At 42.5% G+C, this 16391-nt stretch overlaps 1 protein-coding gene across 9 annotated transcripts in view; it reads right to left on the bottom strand.

Annotated features, from left to right (window-relative positions):
- Nucleotides 1-4644: 4644 nt before the first annotated feature.
- MECOM (MDS1 and EVI1 complex locus) overlaps nucleotides 4645-16391 on the bottom strand; it is a 462967-nt gene continuing 451220 nt past the window's right edge. For all 9 annotated transcript variants that reach the window (XM_034782089.1, XM_034782087.1, XM_034782088.1 and 6 more), the window contains 5 exons: nucleotides 15640-15809; nucleotides 12038-12182; nucleotides 8258-8494; nucleotides 7251-7437; nucleotides 4645-6280 (listed from right to left, as the gene is read on the bottom strand). In XM_034782089.1, the coding sequence (XP_034637980.1) occupies nucleotides 6146-6280; nucleotides 7251-7437; nucleotides 8258-8494; nucleotides 12038-12182; nucleotides 15640-15809 (874 nt within the window). In that variant the 3' untranslated portion in view covers nucleotides 4645-6145. The remainder of the gene's footprint in view (nucleotides 6281-7250; nucleotides 7438-8257; nucleotides 8495-12037; nucleotides 12183-15639; nucleotides 15810-16391) is intronic.

Consider the following 16391-nt stretch of genomic DNA (forward strand, 5'->3'; position numbering starts at 1 on the left):
TAATTAGGATTAAAATATAACAGGAAAAAGCAAGGCTCATTTTCAAGGGCTGATGTTTCAGAACCTGTATCCAGTTTGGCACAATCAGATATTAGTAGCAGTAAAACCAAGCCATATGAAAGCACTTCATATTTCTACAGTACCTTTCATCAGGAAGGATTCAAAAACACTTCCTGAACAGATTTATAAATTACTCATATGAATAGCTATACTCACCACTGAACTGCAACCACTTTTGGGGTGAAACGCAACAACTGTTCACATCCCATTGCTGTGAGCTAATAAAGGACTGCATCGCCTCTTGAGCCGCCAGGAGCTATTCAGGATGTGCTTCTCCCAAATGGAATTTAGCACATACACTGGGCCTAATAACTCTTCTTAAGAGAGACATTCAACGAGCTCTTCAAAGAGTCAGAACTGTGGTTTTAGGTCTTATTAAAATGCTGCTTTGATTCAAATCTAAGTCTTGGGGAAATGGCAAAGTTGGACTCTTTGTAAGAAGAGGAAAACAAATATAATCGAGGAAAAAAGGACCACCATACTTGCTTATTTTTGTTGTTGTCATGTAGGGTTTTTCCGGGCTTTATTAAGTGACTCTGAAAGGTAAAGACTGTACTGCTGCATCTGTCATCATCTTTTACATTGAACTAAGGATGAACCAACATGGCCTTTGGACCCCCCACACACTGGTGGACACTCTAAGATTACAAAGACATTTCAGTGGGGTTGGGAAGGCAAGAGATTTTGGCCAGGCCTCATAATGCATTTAAACAATTACTGGGGCCCTGGCAAGGGTATGTAGCCTCTGACATAGAGAAGGCTTTACCCACTTGGTCATGGCTGGGTTTGGCTTTGCTTAATTACTTGTGCAATGTTTCAGACAGCCTTATAACAACTTTCTCTGCTACAAACTATGGCTGTTTTAAAATATAAAATAACTTTGTACACATAGGAACAAAGTGAAATACTGATTATACAGCTTGTCATACTGGTAGTTGGCCATAGTCTCTAGCTGGGATGATAATGTCTTTCCTGTGGTAGTCTATATCACACTGGAATGATTGGGTATCACATGAAAAATACCTAATAGCTTTAGAAGACAGATCCAGAGGCCACACTTAAAGGTATCTTAGTAAAAGCCATCTTTGTGGAAAATAGACATTATGAACCCCCTTGTTTAGACTGCCTTCCCCTTCTGGCCAAAGGCAATTGTTCCTCTCAGCACGCTCCATTAAGACACCATGTAATTTTTTTTTATTTTTATGTGGTGGGGGTAGACTAGTTTCTTCAAATGAGTAATTAAAATCAATTTGCTCTTTCAAATTACCCTTCTAGGTGCATGAACTTTGCTACCAGGGAGAAAGCAATGAATGTCAAGATCCTGCAAGGAACTAGGTGTGAAGGTTGATAGAACTATAAGGAGCAAGTTACACCTGTGTGTAGTTCACTCAACATTCCCTGCTTGTACTAATGATACTATTGTCACCAATGACTTCCTCACTGTACATGGGTTTCAGAGTAGCAGCCGTGTTACTCTGTATCCGCAAAAAGAAGAACAGGAGTACTTGTGGCACCTTAGAGACTAACAAATTTATTAGAGCTTAAGCTTATGCTCTAATAAATTTGTTAGTCTCTAAGGTGCCACAAGTACTCCTGTTCTTCTTTTTACTGTACATGGGATTTGTTATAACACTGCTGCTGGGCTCACGTCAAATGACCTTTAATGACTTTTTTTTTAAAAAGTGACTAACTAAAGCCATTAACACTTAGAAGAAAAGCCTTATAATTAATTTTCTTTGTATAGTGGTAATAGACAAGGTTGATGCAACACTGATATGCCCTTTTTGACAGCGTTGGGTGGCTCTCATTGTTGCATGCTCTGCTACGTGGTGTAAACAATTGTCTCTTCCAGTTAGCCCTACACCATGATAGCCAAATTACTTCTCGTGAGCCATTGAGCAATATGTATGGTACCTTCAAGATACAGCCATAAAGGCTAGCTATTAACCACTAGTACTCACTAATGTTCAATAATGACACATCAACAGACCCCCCCTCTCTCGCTCTCACTCAGGGTGTCTGAAGGGCAGGTGCTGCCTTACTCTGGGACATTAATCACAGGGCAAGAGACATACTTCCCTAGAAGCAGTATAAAGCAGTGGAATTGGTGAGGAACCACTCTTGAGAGGAACGGCCATCTTGCCGTGTTAAAGGAGGGAAGAATAGGTGGGGAAATGTATTTGAGGTTACAGACAAAATTTAAATTAAGTCATGTATTTGGTCTCCTTGCTACTTTGTTGGCAGTGAAAGAAACCTGAATAGGTTCCGAAAGTGCATTCATATACACACATATTCCTAAAGTGAATGCAATACATTTGTATGCACACCCATTTTTTTTTATTTATAATCACTGACATATAAATAGGCAGTAGCTAGGGTTGCCAGGCATTCGGTTTTTGACGGGAACACCTGGCTGAAAAGGGAACCTGGCGGCTCAAGTAAGCAGAGCTGGCCCCTAAAAATCCAATTGGCAGCAGAGCCAGCGGGGCAGGCAGCCTCCATGCCGGCTCTGCGCGGCTCCCGGAAAGTGGCTGGCATGTCCCTCTGGCTCCTAGGCGGAGGGGCAGCCAGTGGTTCCGTATGCTGCCCACCCACAGGTGCTGCCCCAAGCACCAGCTCCCACAAACAAACTGTGGCCAATGGGAACTGCGGAGGCGGTGCCTGCAGGAGGAGACCTGGCCGCACCTCCACCTTGGAGCCAGAGAGCCATGTTGCTGCTTCCCGGGAGCTGCCTGAGGTCAATGCCACCCAGAGTCCGCACCCTGAACTGCCCTACACACACAACCCGCCACACCCAGCTCAGGATCCCCTCCCGCACCCAAACTTCCTCCTGGAACCTACTCCCCTCCCACAACCCAACCCTCTTCCCCAGCCCTGAGCCTCTTCCTATACTCTGAACCCCTTGGCCCCAGTCCAGAGCCCTCTTCTGCACCTCAAACCCTTCATCCCTGGCCCCCACCCCAGAGCCCTCACGCCCTGGCCAGAGCACCCTCCCAAATCCTGACCCCCCCCCACTTGAAGCCCTCACTCCCCCCAACCCAGAGCATGTATCCCTTCCTGCACCCCCCCCCCTGACTCCCTGCCTCACTCCCGTGCCCTCTCCCACATGCTGAATCTCTCAGTCGCAGCCCCAGCCCAGAGCCCTCACCGCCTACTGCACCCCCAAGCCCCTGCCCCAGCCTGGATCCACCTCAAACCCCTCATCCCTGACCCCATGCCAGAGCCCTCACCCCCTCCTGCACCCCAGTCTGGGGCCCCCTCCTGCATCCCCAAACCTCTCATCCCCCACACCCTCCCTGTCAGAGCCTGCACCCTAACTCCCCTGCCCCAGTCCAGTGAAAACAAGTGAGTGAGTGATGGTGGTGGACAGTGAGCGACCCATTTGGCAGCACAAATGGCTTTCCCCCCCCAAGCTAATACAGTATGGCATAATTCAGGACCCCCTATGACAATATGGCCCTGTAGGTGCTAAAAGCTATCAAACTGCATACAAGACACCCAATGTATGGCGTCCTAAGCATGGCGTGATGGCAGAAAATGCATTTGTGGGGGGGCGGGGGGGCTGACCCAATGGCCTAGGAAGGAAACCGACGGTCTCCTATTAGCTTCATTGGACTTTGGCTTGAGCCACATGTGAGCAGTCTGTGGCCCTTATGTTACATGAAAAAGTATCAATGCCTACCAGCGCTGAGGTGTAGAATTACACACGATAGGTAACTTAAGTAGCGGAACTCTAAATGCAGCCATGCAAGGCTTAGGGCCTAATTTTTTTAAGGGTATTGTGCTGCATCAGCTCCCATTATCTTGAGTTGGACTGGTGAGTGCTCAACCCCTCTGCAAAACAGCTTGGTGGACACTTGGGTTTGTGCTGGAGCCCAAGCTCTGAAATCCAGCAAATCGGGAGGTTCGCAGAATCAGCCCGAGCCCAACATCTGACTCTGAGACTGACTGATTTTGTTGTTGTTTTTTGCTGTGTGGGCATACCCTTAGACATCAGTGGGCCAGGCTTTCTCCCAAGCTCCCTAAGGCTATATGTACTCTCCAACTGAACCGCTATTGGTGGTACAGTTCTGATTCTCCAGGTCTGCTACCTGGTGTATTGCTAAATGTACTGAACATGTGATGCCCGCTGCTTGCTCCTTCTTCCATCTGGTTCCTGCTACAGGGATGCCTTCATGTCATTTCCCCTGCTAGCACTCCTTTGCCTTCGCCACCATATGGCATTTGCTCCCTAATCCCCTCAGTAGTGCACTAGCTGGTTCTCTTAAACTTGTCTACTACTCTACAAGCTTGTTCAGAGGTTGCATGGCCTTGAGCCTGATCCAAATGTGAATGCATTAAGTAAAGCATTTAAATCTGCATTCTGGCCACTAACGACCCGCTTATTATTCGTCTTAATTATTTGTAAAGCATGTTCGGATAACTGGAAGATACTATAGCAATTCCAGATTCCATTGTTATTATTAGTACCCATGACCACTTGAGATACAGAACAGTCCTAACCCTTAAGATACCAAGTGATAAATGAAATGAAATGGCATGACTCGACAAAAACAAAAGGAGAGTGAAAAAGATGCCTTCGGTTTTATAGTCCTTTATTTTTTTAGTTGATCCTCCCATAATAATGTTCTGAAATGCATAACAGTTACATTGTACAAAGCATTTAAAGAAAGTACCTCAACTTGCCGATTATTTCAAAATGAGATTATAAACAAAAGGAAATAAATCTGGTCCCTCACTAAAGGGCAAAAAAACAAAACAAAAATAACTGAATACAGTCAGTTATTTATTTATTTTTTTAACGTAAGTTTGGAACACTTCATCTTACAAATAGGATTAACATGAACATAACATCACACAAGCTCGCAGACAACCAGCATAAAATATTGGGTACAGTTTTAATCAGAAGAATCATGCTTTCATGAAGAAATTATAACTGTTTATACAATTGAATCAATTTACTGTATTTAAAAAAAAACTAATTCGCATCTATTAGTTATTTAGTTTCATTAAAAGGAAAAAAAAACAAAATAAAATAGGAATGTCAGAAAATTTCGAACACTGTTTTGCACTCCAATATACACAGATCAGTTCACCTCACTCGTTTTGAAGTACATGGGTGCCTACATCATAAAGTAGTGGGGGACTGGAGCAGTGCTGTTTAACATAGGAACAGTGCTATTTTAATCAACAAACAATTGTTTGCCAACAAATAAATACATTGTACACACAACACAAAAAAAGAAATTAGAGGAACAAAACAACACAGCGACATGATTGTCTAAATTTAAAATGTCATTACAATGATTTGGCAAACATTGAACTAGTGGTACTGTTGATGAAATGGTCCTTTGACAGAAGTAGCTGAATGACTTAAACGTCTTTGAGTGGTGAACATTCATAGTTTACAATATACACAAACCTCTTATATATTGTTTCTCAAAGTTTTTTTTTTTTGTCTTTTCTTCTTTCTTTTTCTTTTTCTTTCCTTTTTTTTTTTTTTAATACAATGCAGGTAAGAAGAAAAAATTACGGAGAGGATGAAATATTCCCTGTTATTGGTTTCTAATATTAATGATGGATAGTGTGCATACGATAGACTACTTTTTTTCTTTGAAGGGTTAAAATGCATAAAGCTTTAATGAAGAGGATTTGTAGATAAAAGCAACTGTTCCCAATCCTGCGTCAAACTATCTTATACAAAGAGAAAAATGATTCAGTTTCTATTTTAAAGGAGTGCCCATGTGTATCAATGCAGTCTTAACCCTTCTGCTCCCACCCCCTCATGCCGGGTGAATTGGAAGACATTTTTCCCGGCCGTGGTTTACATAATCCATTGAAACTTTTTTTTAAGTCGCATTGATCCTCCAGAAGTCAGCAGCTGCCTTTGCTGTGCAAAACAAAATATTGAGAATAAATAGTTTCTTTCTTTTTAAAATTATTCAGTTTAAGGTCATCAGACTTTAGATGAGTGACCCTGCAGATTTATAAGGCATTCTGCTCAGCAGTCTTTTAAATAGTCATATACGAAAGAGCCATGCTACTGATTTGGACTTGGTCCCATTCTTGGTAAGGTTTCACAATGTCATACATGACTAATGGACTGGATGGCACTGGATTCTGCAGCAGCTCTTGCCATACTGTGCCACGTGTTGGGAGAATTATGGGATGCAGAATGGAGGGAGTCCTTGTCAGAGAGAGAGAGCATCATAGCATATGCCTGAATGAGGAAACAAGAGAAAGAGAAAGTGGTAAGCACGGCAGAATGCACTGCTTTGACATTAAACCACGTCACCTCTATGGAAGCAGCCATGCTTCCAGCCACAATTTGATCCCTAGAGAGTATTTTGTATTCAGTGGAGGTCTAAATTTGGATTTATGTATACAACATCTGTTAGGTAAAGCTCTGCCAACCTTTCCTTTGACATTTTTTGACCCACTAATAGTAGTAATTCTTTATCCTCATCATCCAAGGCTGACAAAGAACTTTAAAAACATCCAATATTAATTTCCTGGGTGCTTTCAAGACATGAACACAAGGGAAGCCAATTTTTAATTGCTTCCAAATAATATTCAAACCTGGGATTGAAATATCAGCCTAGCTAAATGCTGCTGAACAGAGAAATGCCATGGACACAGTGAGCAACACCACCAGGAGGCGACAATACTTCTGCCAACAGACCCATCCCTAGGGAAAGTTCACTAATTCTCTTCAGTGGTGCAGTCACACTAACTTGTGATAATACATCTGGCCAAGTCCTCTCAGTTGTATTGGAGCACACCCACTGACTACAAGTGATGACTCTAGCATGCTTGCACTGGTGTATCTGAGAGCAGAATCCCACTAATCACAGTGATGTAATCTCTGCATAAGGTATATAGGAATACATTACACAGCAACATACTGCTTTTTAAAAATATTCCATATACCTACATAGCCTGGGCCAGATACTTAGGTTGATTACACCACCCAAGAATATGCCCCCCCCCCTTAAAACAATCTGATATCCCATTTGCTCTGATAGTAACCACAGAGTGGGGAGAGCAAATTTTCAGGGCTTACTGTGATCAGGAGCACAAACCTTTCTGCTGTGATTAAGATGACCCTAGTTTACCACACACCAGCAGGTCCACCTTTTGGATACTCAGTGACAATGGGTTACGGAGCTTAAACTGAATTAAGAATTTACCTGGGTCTTGGATTTCCTGTACAATGGTTGCTTTAGGTCCTCCGGCAGGTGCGAAGTATTGAAAGCTGCCAGTTCAGCTTCAGTGTATTGATTTTCTTCCATTTTCCTCATTTTGAGGCTATCTGTGAAGTGCCTGATGTGATCCAAAGCAGAGAGCCCAGTCTTGGTGTACTCATCCTCTTTATACCTACAAAAAGGGGATGGAGGTTATGGGTTTTTAAATGTAAATCAAATCTTTTGCATGCCTCCAAAAAGGCCTTCTTGTAAGGACTCGCCAATATAAGGCTACTGCACTTCAATTCTCATCTATTTAAGTCTGCTCTAAACTGCCTCACTTTTAACTTCACCAAAAAACATAAGCAGCAGGGCCGGCTCTACCTAATTTGCCGCTCCAAGCAGCAAAGGAAAAAAAAAAAAAAGCTGCCGCCTCATGCCGACAACGAGGGAACCAGAGGAGGAGCTGCCGTCGGCATGCTGCCACTGCGGAAACTGGAGGAGGAGTTGCCGCCGGAAGCTGCTGGCCAGCCGCCCTAAGACCGCCTGGGAAGCCGCCCTTTCCCGTTTGCCACCCCAGGCACATGCTTGCTAGGCTGGTGCCTAGAGCCGGCCCTGATAAGCAGCTACAGTATGGTCCAGCAGGTAAGGATAACAGCGTGGGACTCAGGACACAAGACCATTGCACAAGTCACAGGCAGCTAGTAGGTGCCAGATGGCATATGCCACATGTTTATATATGCATCCACTCTGGCCTGACAATAGCCCATAGCTCCCTGTGCCAGTTATTTCTACTCTTAAAAGGAACAGATTGCCCAAAGGGGCTGAGGATTGGGCTGGTGTCAGCCAAATACAGGTGCACACTGACATTGCTATTGAATTAGCTCATTAGGGCTGTTTCCTAGCGGGCTTGCCAAAATTTGGTCCTTGGGATGCTTGCACTGTTTTATTTTGTTCATTTCTTTTTTAACCTTATTTGACTGTACCCTTTAAAATACTAGGAAGGAACTCACCTGCCAGGGGAAGCCTTGCAGTTCATTTCCAAAGTACTTGTTTCTTCGTAGTCATCCTCAGGGCTCCCTTCATGTAGGTTACTTGTAACCGGTTCCTTGACTGGCTTCCCTGCAATTTCACTTTCGTCGTCTTCCTCATCCATCACTACTTCATCTTCTGCCTCGTCATCATCCAGTAAGTCCGAGTTCTGACTTGCCACCAACGCTTTCTCATCCTTAAAGTGGCTGCCATTCATTCTAAAAGAAAATAAAAATCAGTCAATGTATAATCAGGTTTATGAAATCATACCAAGTACAGCTGAAAAAGACCTCTTCTGCTGCCAATGCAGAATGGTCCCTTCCAGCATGCTTTGTAGTATTTTGTACTCTTTAGCTTTGAATATCACGGAATTATTGTTGTGAATTCTGTCTAAAAATCAATGAAATATTATGACCCAAACGGCATGGAATTCCACACTTAGTTTTGGGAGCCCATTGCACTCCATTTTATACATAACCGTCAGGAGGTGTTTTCTGATATTCCTTTTAATGTGTCCCATCCTTCGTTTAATCGCAGTACTCCTACTTATACCACCTCGCCTTGGCACAATAACCTAATGAATTTTAAAGGGAACTATATGAGCTAAGAATCTGAAAATCAGTCCTGAATTTTTTAGAAATGGCCTCCAACATTATGCTCACAATTTTGCAAAATCGAATGCAGGGGTAATATTTTCTACTTTAAATTGTGCTCACAACTCCACTCATTAAGAAGCCCACCTATGTGGCTGCAGCCACAGATTATGCATGGCATCTGACTGGGTGCAACTGCAGGTACAAATAATTGTGCCTGCAATTTTGCACTCACATTGAAGTAGGTGAAAAATTACAGGTGCAAAATTATGCCCACAATTATTGGAGGCTGGATTGAAATGTGGCCAAAAAGAAGGTCCAATGGCAATAACAAAAAAGGTCCCTTAATTCTCAATATCTAATGCAATGTTTTAAGTGAGAAGTGAAATCAATACTCTTATTTAAATGAATAATTATAGCAATACACATTTTGAAAATTGTTAGAGTATTCAGACCTATCATTAAACTGTCTTGTGCTTTCAGAGCAGGTTATCTCTTTAGGACTACATACACCTCTACCCCGATATAACATGAATTTGGATATAACGCGGTAAAGCAGCGCTCCAGGGGGGCGGAGCTGCGCACTCCGGCGGATCAAAGCAAGTTCAATATAACGCGGTTTCACCTATAACGCAGTAAGATTTTTTAGCTCCCGAGGACAGCGTTTTATCGGGGTAGAGGTGTATTCTACAAAGGGCACTGAGCTCATGCTGAACTATAGTCTTGTACTCTGTAGCGTGTTTGATTAAGGGGTCTATCCTGTAGGGTGCTGAGTTTTATGGACTTACATGGGAGTTAAAGGTGCTCAGCTCTGCCACAAAAATGTATACATTGATACATGCTGAGCCATATATGCAGCTGGTGTAAACTGGCGTAGCTCCATTGACGTCAGTGGAGCTATGTCAACCTATACTAAACTGTGTATCTGGCCCAGTGTTTTTATATAAGAAATAACACTGCACTGTTGGCTCATTTATTGTTTTAATTGCAGGAGTGGCCCTTTGCCTTCCAGGAGTATAGCTATAAAAATGGGAACTTTGTTGTCTGCACAGAGTTAGCGTGAATTTATATGTGACTTCAACCACACTGCATGATACAGATTATACCGAGAATTTTAACACAGGAAGATGTGTCATGAAAACACATTAGATATTGATTTGTTTGATTTATTGTTATAACATCTTTACTTTCTTAACCAAAAGCTTTAGCTCACCAAAAGCTGCCAGTCCTGCTGGCTGCATTCCTCTAGGGTCATTGTGCTCCTGAATACATGCAATGGGATTTAATCTATTTGCTGTCGCTTAGTTTTTCCAGGAAATCATCGTATGGCTAACTCTTTTGAAACTACACTGGGAATGATTCAGTAACTGTCCAAGTCGTGAATCATTGACCCCACATAGTGGCCTTTATGGCATGTTAAAAAGTTGTTCCAGTTGTGCCCGTCAATGGGTCAAAATCCCCCACATCTCATCATCTACACTACAGTAACCATTATCAACCAATATCACTCATATCTGACAACCTATTAAAAAAAATCAGGAAGTGATCTATTTGCAACACAATGACAGAATCCCTGAGTTTGCACTGAGTCAAGATAGTTGAACTGCAAAGGAAATAGGGGATAATTATTCAAATAGCGCCAAAGAACAGATATCTTTAACAACTTTTATCTAAGTATGATGATGATGACATGTTTTGGACAGACATAAGATATTATTAATCATGGATCCAACTGCCAACTTGCTAGTTATGCTAAATCAGGACTGCTAGAAATGAAAGGGAAATGGACTAAAACCAAAGTAACGAAAGCCATATGATTAAGAAAACAGATTCACTAATTATACTTTCAAGTGCAGTAATTTGCCAAGGATAAAACATCCATCAAAAATAGTCTGAAGTGCTGAATTTAGAAAGGAAACACTGTATGACCCATCAACCTTTTCTCTTTACTGCCTTCCTGTTGAGACATGTTGAGACCAGATGTGCAAAAAACAAACAAACAAACAAAAACCGAACAACCCTCATTGCCAGTCAAGATGGAATGAAATTTGGATATACATGTAATAATTTAATCAGTTGCTTCATGAATATTTGTCTTACATCTACTATTGTTGATTCCAGCATAAAGACACATTAGAAATTGAAAAGGGGGATGAACGTATTCACTATCAGCAAACAATTTCTGATATTGAGAATCTGATGCAAATTAACTGAAAGAGGCAGACAATGTTGGAGCCTTTATACTACTTCATAGGGTGTATGGTTCATATACGCTCAGTATGGTAGCCTTTAAAATTAGAAGCACACAAGATCTCTCATGGCCTTTATGCTTAGCCATATTTTTATAGTAGCTGAAAATTCTTAGAAGTTATTATCTGTTCCTTATTTATAGTTCCTTATAGTTAAGGAAAAATTAGATTTACATATGTACGTAAATCATACCCTGACAGAAAGAGAGTCTCATATGGCTAGAGTAGTGTGGACTATTATTACTAGTAGTTGTACTACTGACTTCATGGTAGTAAGAACTTTACCTGGCAGTAAGTTTATGTAGGACTGACCCCATAGTAAGAGCCTTGCATTTGTACTAAGGAATTAAATTTAACTTCTTCCACTTTGTTAATTGCCCATTTACCTTTAGATTACAATGCTCTTTCTAATCCTCTCCACATATGGTTGTTAATGTTGTTGGGTCTATGATTTTCAGTGAATTCAAAATGGAGGCAGTTTATAGTATGCTTAAGTGGACATGAGAATTGGTGTATGGTAGCTTTAAATTGGGAAGCCCTGATAAAAATAGACAGCCACTCATTAAAAAGGTGTGTCCTGATGCCTGGTATTTGCTGTACTCAGGGATTTTGCTGCCTATCACTAGAGTATGTGCTCCGGTCTGTAAGTATACAACTAAAGTTGTGACCTGCTCATCTGAATATACTCCTTTGTTTCCAGGCTTTTGTTTATCCATCAAGGTTGGTATCAGCACACTTATTTTGCTAAACTGATTATATGACAAATATGACAGCAAGGATGCTAAAATCACTTCTGGTTCAACTCAGCCAACTTCCCTTTTACAGTATCCATAATACTCAAAATAGCAGTCATGGGGAAATGACTTGGGAAAGGAATATAGTCATCTTCAGGAGCTGTCTTACTACAGTCACATCTTACCTTTCTTCCGAATTTCTTGGGGATTGGTTATTGTGGTTGCTGTTGCCGATGAAATTCCGAATTTCTGTGAAATAAGAATCCTCTTTGTCATCCAGAATTGCCCCCGTGCTTTCAAGTTCTGAGTGAGGTGAAGATGTTGCAGTACCTTCAAGAAGGTAAAATTGGGGAGAGGGGTGGTCATTTGCATTTTTCATACATTTAATCCTTTACAACTAATTTAAAAATAAAATTTTCATGTGCATCATTTTAGGACAGCTGCGAATATGAAATCCCTAAGACAGTTTTTATAATAGTAATCAAAATAGTCTGTGTGTGATTATGTATTTCACATTTTGGCTGATACTTTCAAAGCACTTTCAAACATTATTTAAACTTCATAACACCCAGTGAGGTAGGGAAGTTTTATTAACTCAATTTTACAGATAGATCAACTGAGGCACAGAGAAATTAAGGGCTAAATCTTGTTTGCATTGAAGTCTATGGCAAAACTCCCAGTGACTCCAAGATTGGGTCTTAAGTGATTTGTCCAGTATCACACAGTGAATCAGTGACAGACAGACAAGTAGAACCCAGGAGTCCTGACTCCAAGTTCTGTGCTGTAATCATTAGAAAAACAATGCTGGTTCCAACCTCCTCAAGGACACACCTTATTATGAACAGGGGTGATTTGCTTGTTTAAGCCTGCCAGTCTACCTGACTTCACAAGTCAGGCAGATACAAAGCCTTTAAATAAACGTTGGCCTTGTTGGGATCCAGGAAGCTTCCGCCCATCCACTGCTGAAGGATCTCCCCTCAGCCTAAGGGGAGGATCCACAGGTCCGAGATTCCAAATAATTGCAGGGGACAACTAAGGAGATGACAGGAACAGGAGTGAGGTCAAAGGGCTAAATGAAGGAAACCTGACAGGGACACCAAGCAGAGAACCCCAGACAGCGCCCACTGCTCCTCGAAGGTGTCAAGGGAGCCAGCGGACGCTGCCCAGAGGAACTCTGCCCGGATGCGTGAATGGACTGAGGAGTGGAAATAGGCCCCACAATCGCAGGAAACCCCATCAGCCAACCTTCTCTCCCTGGTTTTGAGGATGACCATTTTAGCCAGGGCTAAGAGGAGGTTGACAAGGAGGTCCCGCGACTTTGTGGGGCCACGGATAGGGAGTGCGTAGATGAACAGGTGAGGGGAAAAGTGCAACCAAAAATGTAATAATATATCCAAGAGGAGCCAGAATAGGGGCTGCAACCTGGTGCACTCCAGATATACGTGCGCCAGGGTCTCCCTCACGCCACAAAAGGGACAAGTGTCTGGGACAGGAGTGAACCGCGCCAAGTACACACCCATGCTCACGACTCCGTGAAGGAGTCGCCAACTGATATCCCCGGCGGGCCTCAGGACCAGGGTGGAATATAGGCTGGCCCACCGGGACTCCTCACCCTCCAGAGGTGGCAGGAGGTCCCAACACTATGGGGCAGGGCACAAGGGTGAGGATGTGAAGGGTGTGGAGCACGAGCGTGTACAAATGTTTCCTTGGTGCGGTACAGAACTGTACCGGCTGCAACTCGTGAAGCCGGCTCACGGTAAAGGGGCAAGATGGCCAGGAAGGTCCATGGGCAGGGCCCGATGAAAAGGTCTGGAGGGCCTGGGGTGGAGGGTGGGTGAGGTGTGCCCTCTCACAGGACCCGGTTGAGGAAAATCCGAGCAGTGGGCGGTAAAGCGGCCCTCACCTCCTGTAGTACGCGCTTGGGAGTATAAAGAACAGGAGTACTTGTGGCACTTTAGAGACTAACAAATTTATTTGAGCATAAGCTTTTGTGGGCTACTGCCCACTTCATCAGATGCATAGAATGGAACATACAGTAAGAAGATATTTATACATACAGGGAACATGAAAAGGTGGAAATACCCATACCAACTGTAAGAGGCTAATTAATTAAGAGAAGCCATTATCAGCAGGGGAGAAAAACTTTTGAAGTGATAATCAAGATGGCCCATTTTGGACAGTTGACAGGAAGGTGTGAGGATACTTTAACATGGGGAAATAGATTCAATTAGTTTAATGACCGAGCCATTCCCAGTCTCTGTTCAAACCTAAGTTAATGGTATCTAGTTTGCATATTAATTCAAGTTCAGCAGCTTCTCATTGGAGTCTGTTTTTGAAGCTTTTCTGGTGCAAAATTGCCACCTTAACGTCTGTCACTGAGTGATTAGAGAGGTTGAAGTGTTCTCCTACTGGTTTTTGAATGTTATGATTCCTGATGTCAGATTTGTGTCCGTTTATTCATTTGCATACAGACTGTCCAGTTTGGCCAATGTACATGGGGAGTATGAGGCTTGGAGAGTCCCATGCGCTGAGCAAGCGTCAGGGGATCCAGACAGTCTCCCCGGTCATAGTCCAGAAGGTCTCCAACTCTGGTGACTTCCGCCAGGACCAACTGGCCTGTTACTCAGAATTGGTGGGCTTTAGCCCTGTCCGTTCCAGCCACTGTTTTTAGTTGAGTCCGTTGCATATGTTTCCAAAAGGGCTGAGGCTGAGGTCTAAGAAAGGAGTCTAGTAATTTACTCATTATCAGACTCATATGAGAGGAGCAGCAGGGCCCAATTCTCTGCATGGGGAATAGTTAGACATTGGATTTCAATTTAATTCATGGATAGTGGACGTTTGGTAGAACTTTAAGTCTAAAGGGCTGATGTGATAGGCAGCCACAAAGACTGCTTGCATACTGGGTGTTATTTCTCTGGTTTACATTCGTAGCAGTTGCCTTTACTTAAATATAAATTTCAGTGTCTTTCTTTCCTGTCGCCCTGTAGCATAAGTAATGTCAGTAAATAAACCTGCATGTTAGACCCGGGGTTTCAAATGGAACATAATCTTACCTCCTGGTTCTGGAATATAGTTTTGAAAATGCACATTACTGATTAGTTACTGAGGTCTATAATGGGATAACACCCAGGAATATCAATGAGAGGTATCTATATGCATCAAGGAAAAGACAATCCCTACATTTGATACATGTGTTTGATTATTTCTAGTTAAGTAGATAATTAACTAAAGAGAATGCAGATAGTCATTTTTTAAAAGTCTACAGATTTCTCAACTACACACTGTCTCACTATCCCCCTTCCTCCCCCAACCCTAGTGCTACTTTCATGGCCCATGAAATCCTCAGATGTGGCTCTCTTGATTTTGTGGGGGACCTGGTCCAATTTGTGGCAGTGGGGACAGAAGCAGAGAGGCTCCAGTTCTTCTCAGCTGCAGGTGGTCTGAAAATTTTAGGGGATGCCAAGGCCTTCTACTGACAACAGTGTGATCATGGAGGTTGCATGAAAAATCATTTTGCAGGCCCAAAAATAATATGGCTGGCTTGAAAAAAAACCCATAAAAGTGCATTACGTTATAAAAAGAAAAAAAAATCTATGCACCTTGAAAATCACTGGGATTGGTGCTCCTAAATCATTTAGGTACTTTTGAAAATCACACTCCCAGTACCCAGAAGCTGAGAACAAATGGTGCATATTTCACAAAGACAGTGTTGAAAATGAGCAGGATGTACTTGTATATTAACACTGGATAGATCTCTGGTGCAGTGAAAGGGAAAATGATTACATACCAGACATGTTCCCATTCTCATGCTTTTTTAAATGTCTGTCTAGATTGGTTTGTTGACCAAAACACCTGTCACATAAGTGACATTTGAATGGCTTCTCCTTATTGTGGATGTTACGGACGTGCCTCTGCAGGTTAGAAGATATACTAAAAGATCTGTCACAGTATTTGCATCTAAAAATAAACGAGAGGAAAATAAATTGTTTATTAGTAACTGGAATAATAATCAGAATAAAGGGTAAAATTATTGTTCAAAACACACTTCAGACCCTAAATTCTCTCCTTTAAACTTTTTTCTTCTTTTCTGGATTTGCTGATAACTATTAACTCGATCCCACTCCAATTGCAGTCAAAGGCAAAGCTCTCATTGACCTAAATGGTACAGGATGGCACCTGAGGGGTCCAATTCTCTGCTTCTTCACAGAGCTTTCAGACAGGTGGCACTCTGTTGGTGAGGCTTCATCTGGAGTATTGTGTCCAGTTTTGGGCCCCACACTACAAGAAGGATGTGGAAAAAGTGGAAAGAGTCCAGCAAAGGGCAACAAAAATGATTAGGGGGTTGGAGCACATGACTTATGAGGAGAGGCTGAGGGAACTGGGATTGTTTAGTCTGCAGAAGAGAAGAATGTGGGGGGATTTGATAGCTACGTTCAACTACCTGAAAGGGGGTTCCAAAGAGGATGGATCTAGACTGTTCTCAGTGGTAGCAGGTGACAGAACAAGGACTAATGGCCTCAAGTTGCAGTGGGGGAGGTT

Source organism: Trachemys scripta, chromosome 9, assembly GCF_013100865.1.
Source record: "Trachemys scripta elegans isolate TJP31775 chromosome 9, CAS_Tse_1.0, whole genome shotgun sequence".
NCBI classification, from domain to species: domain Eukaryota; kingdom Metazoa; phylum Chordata; order Testudines; family Emydidae; genus Trachemys; species Trachemys scripta.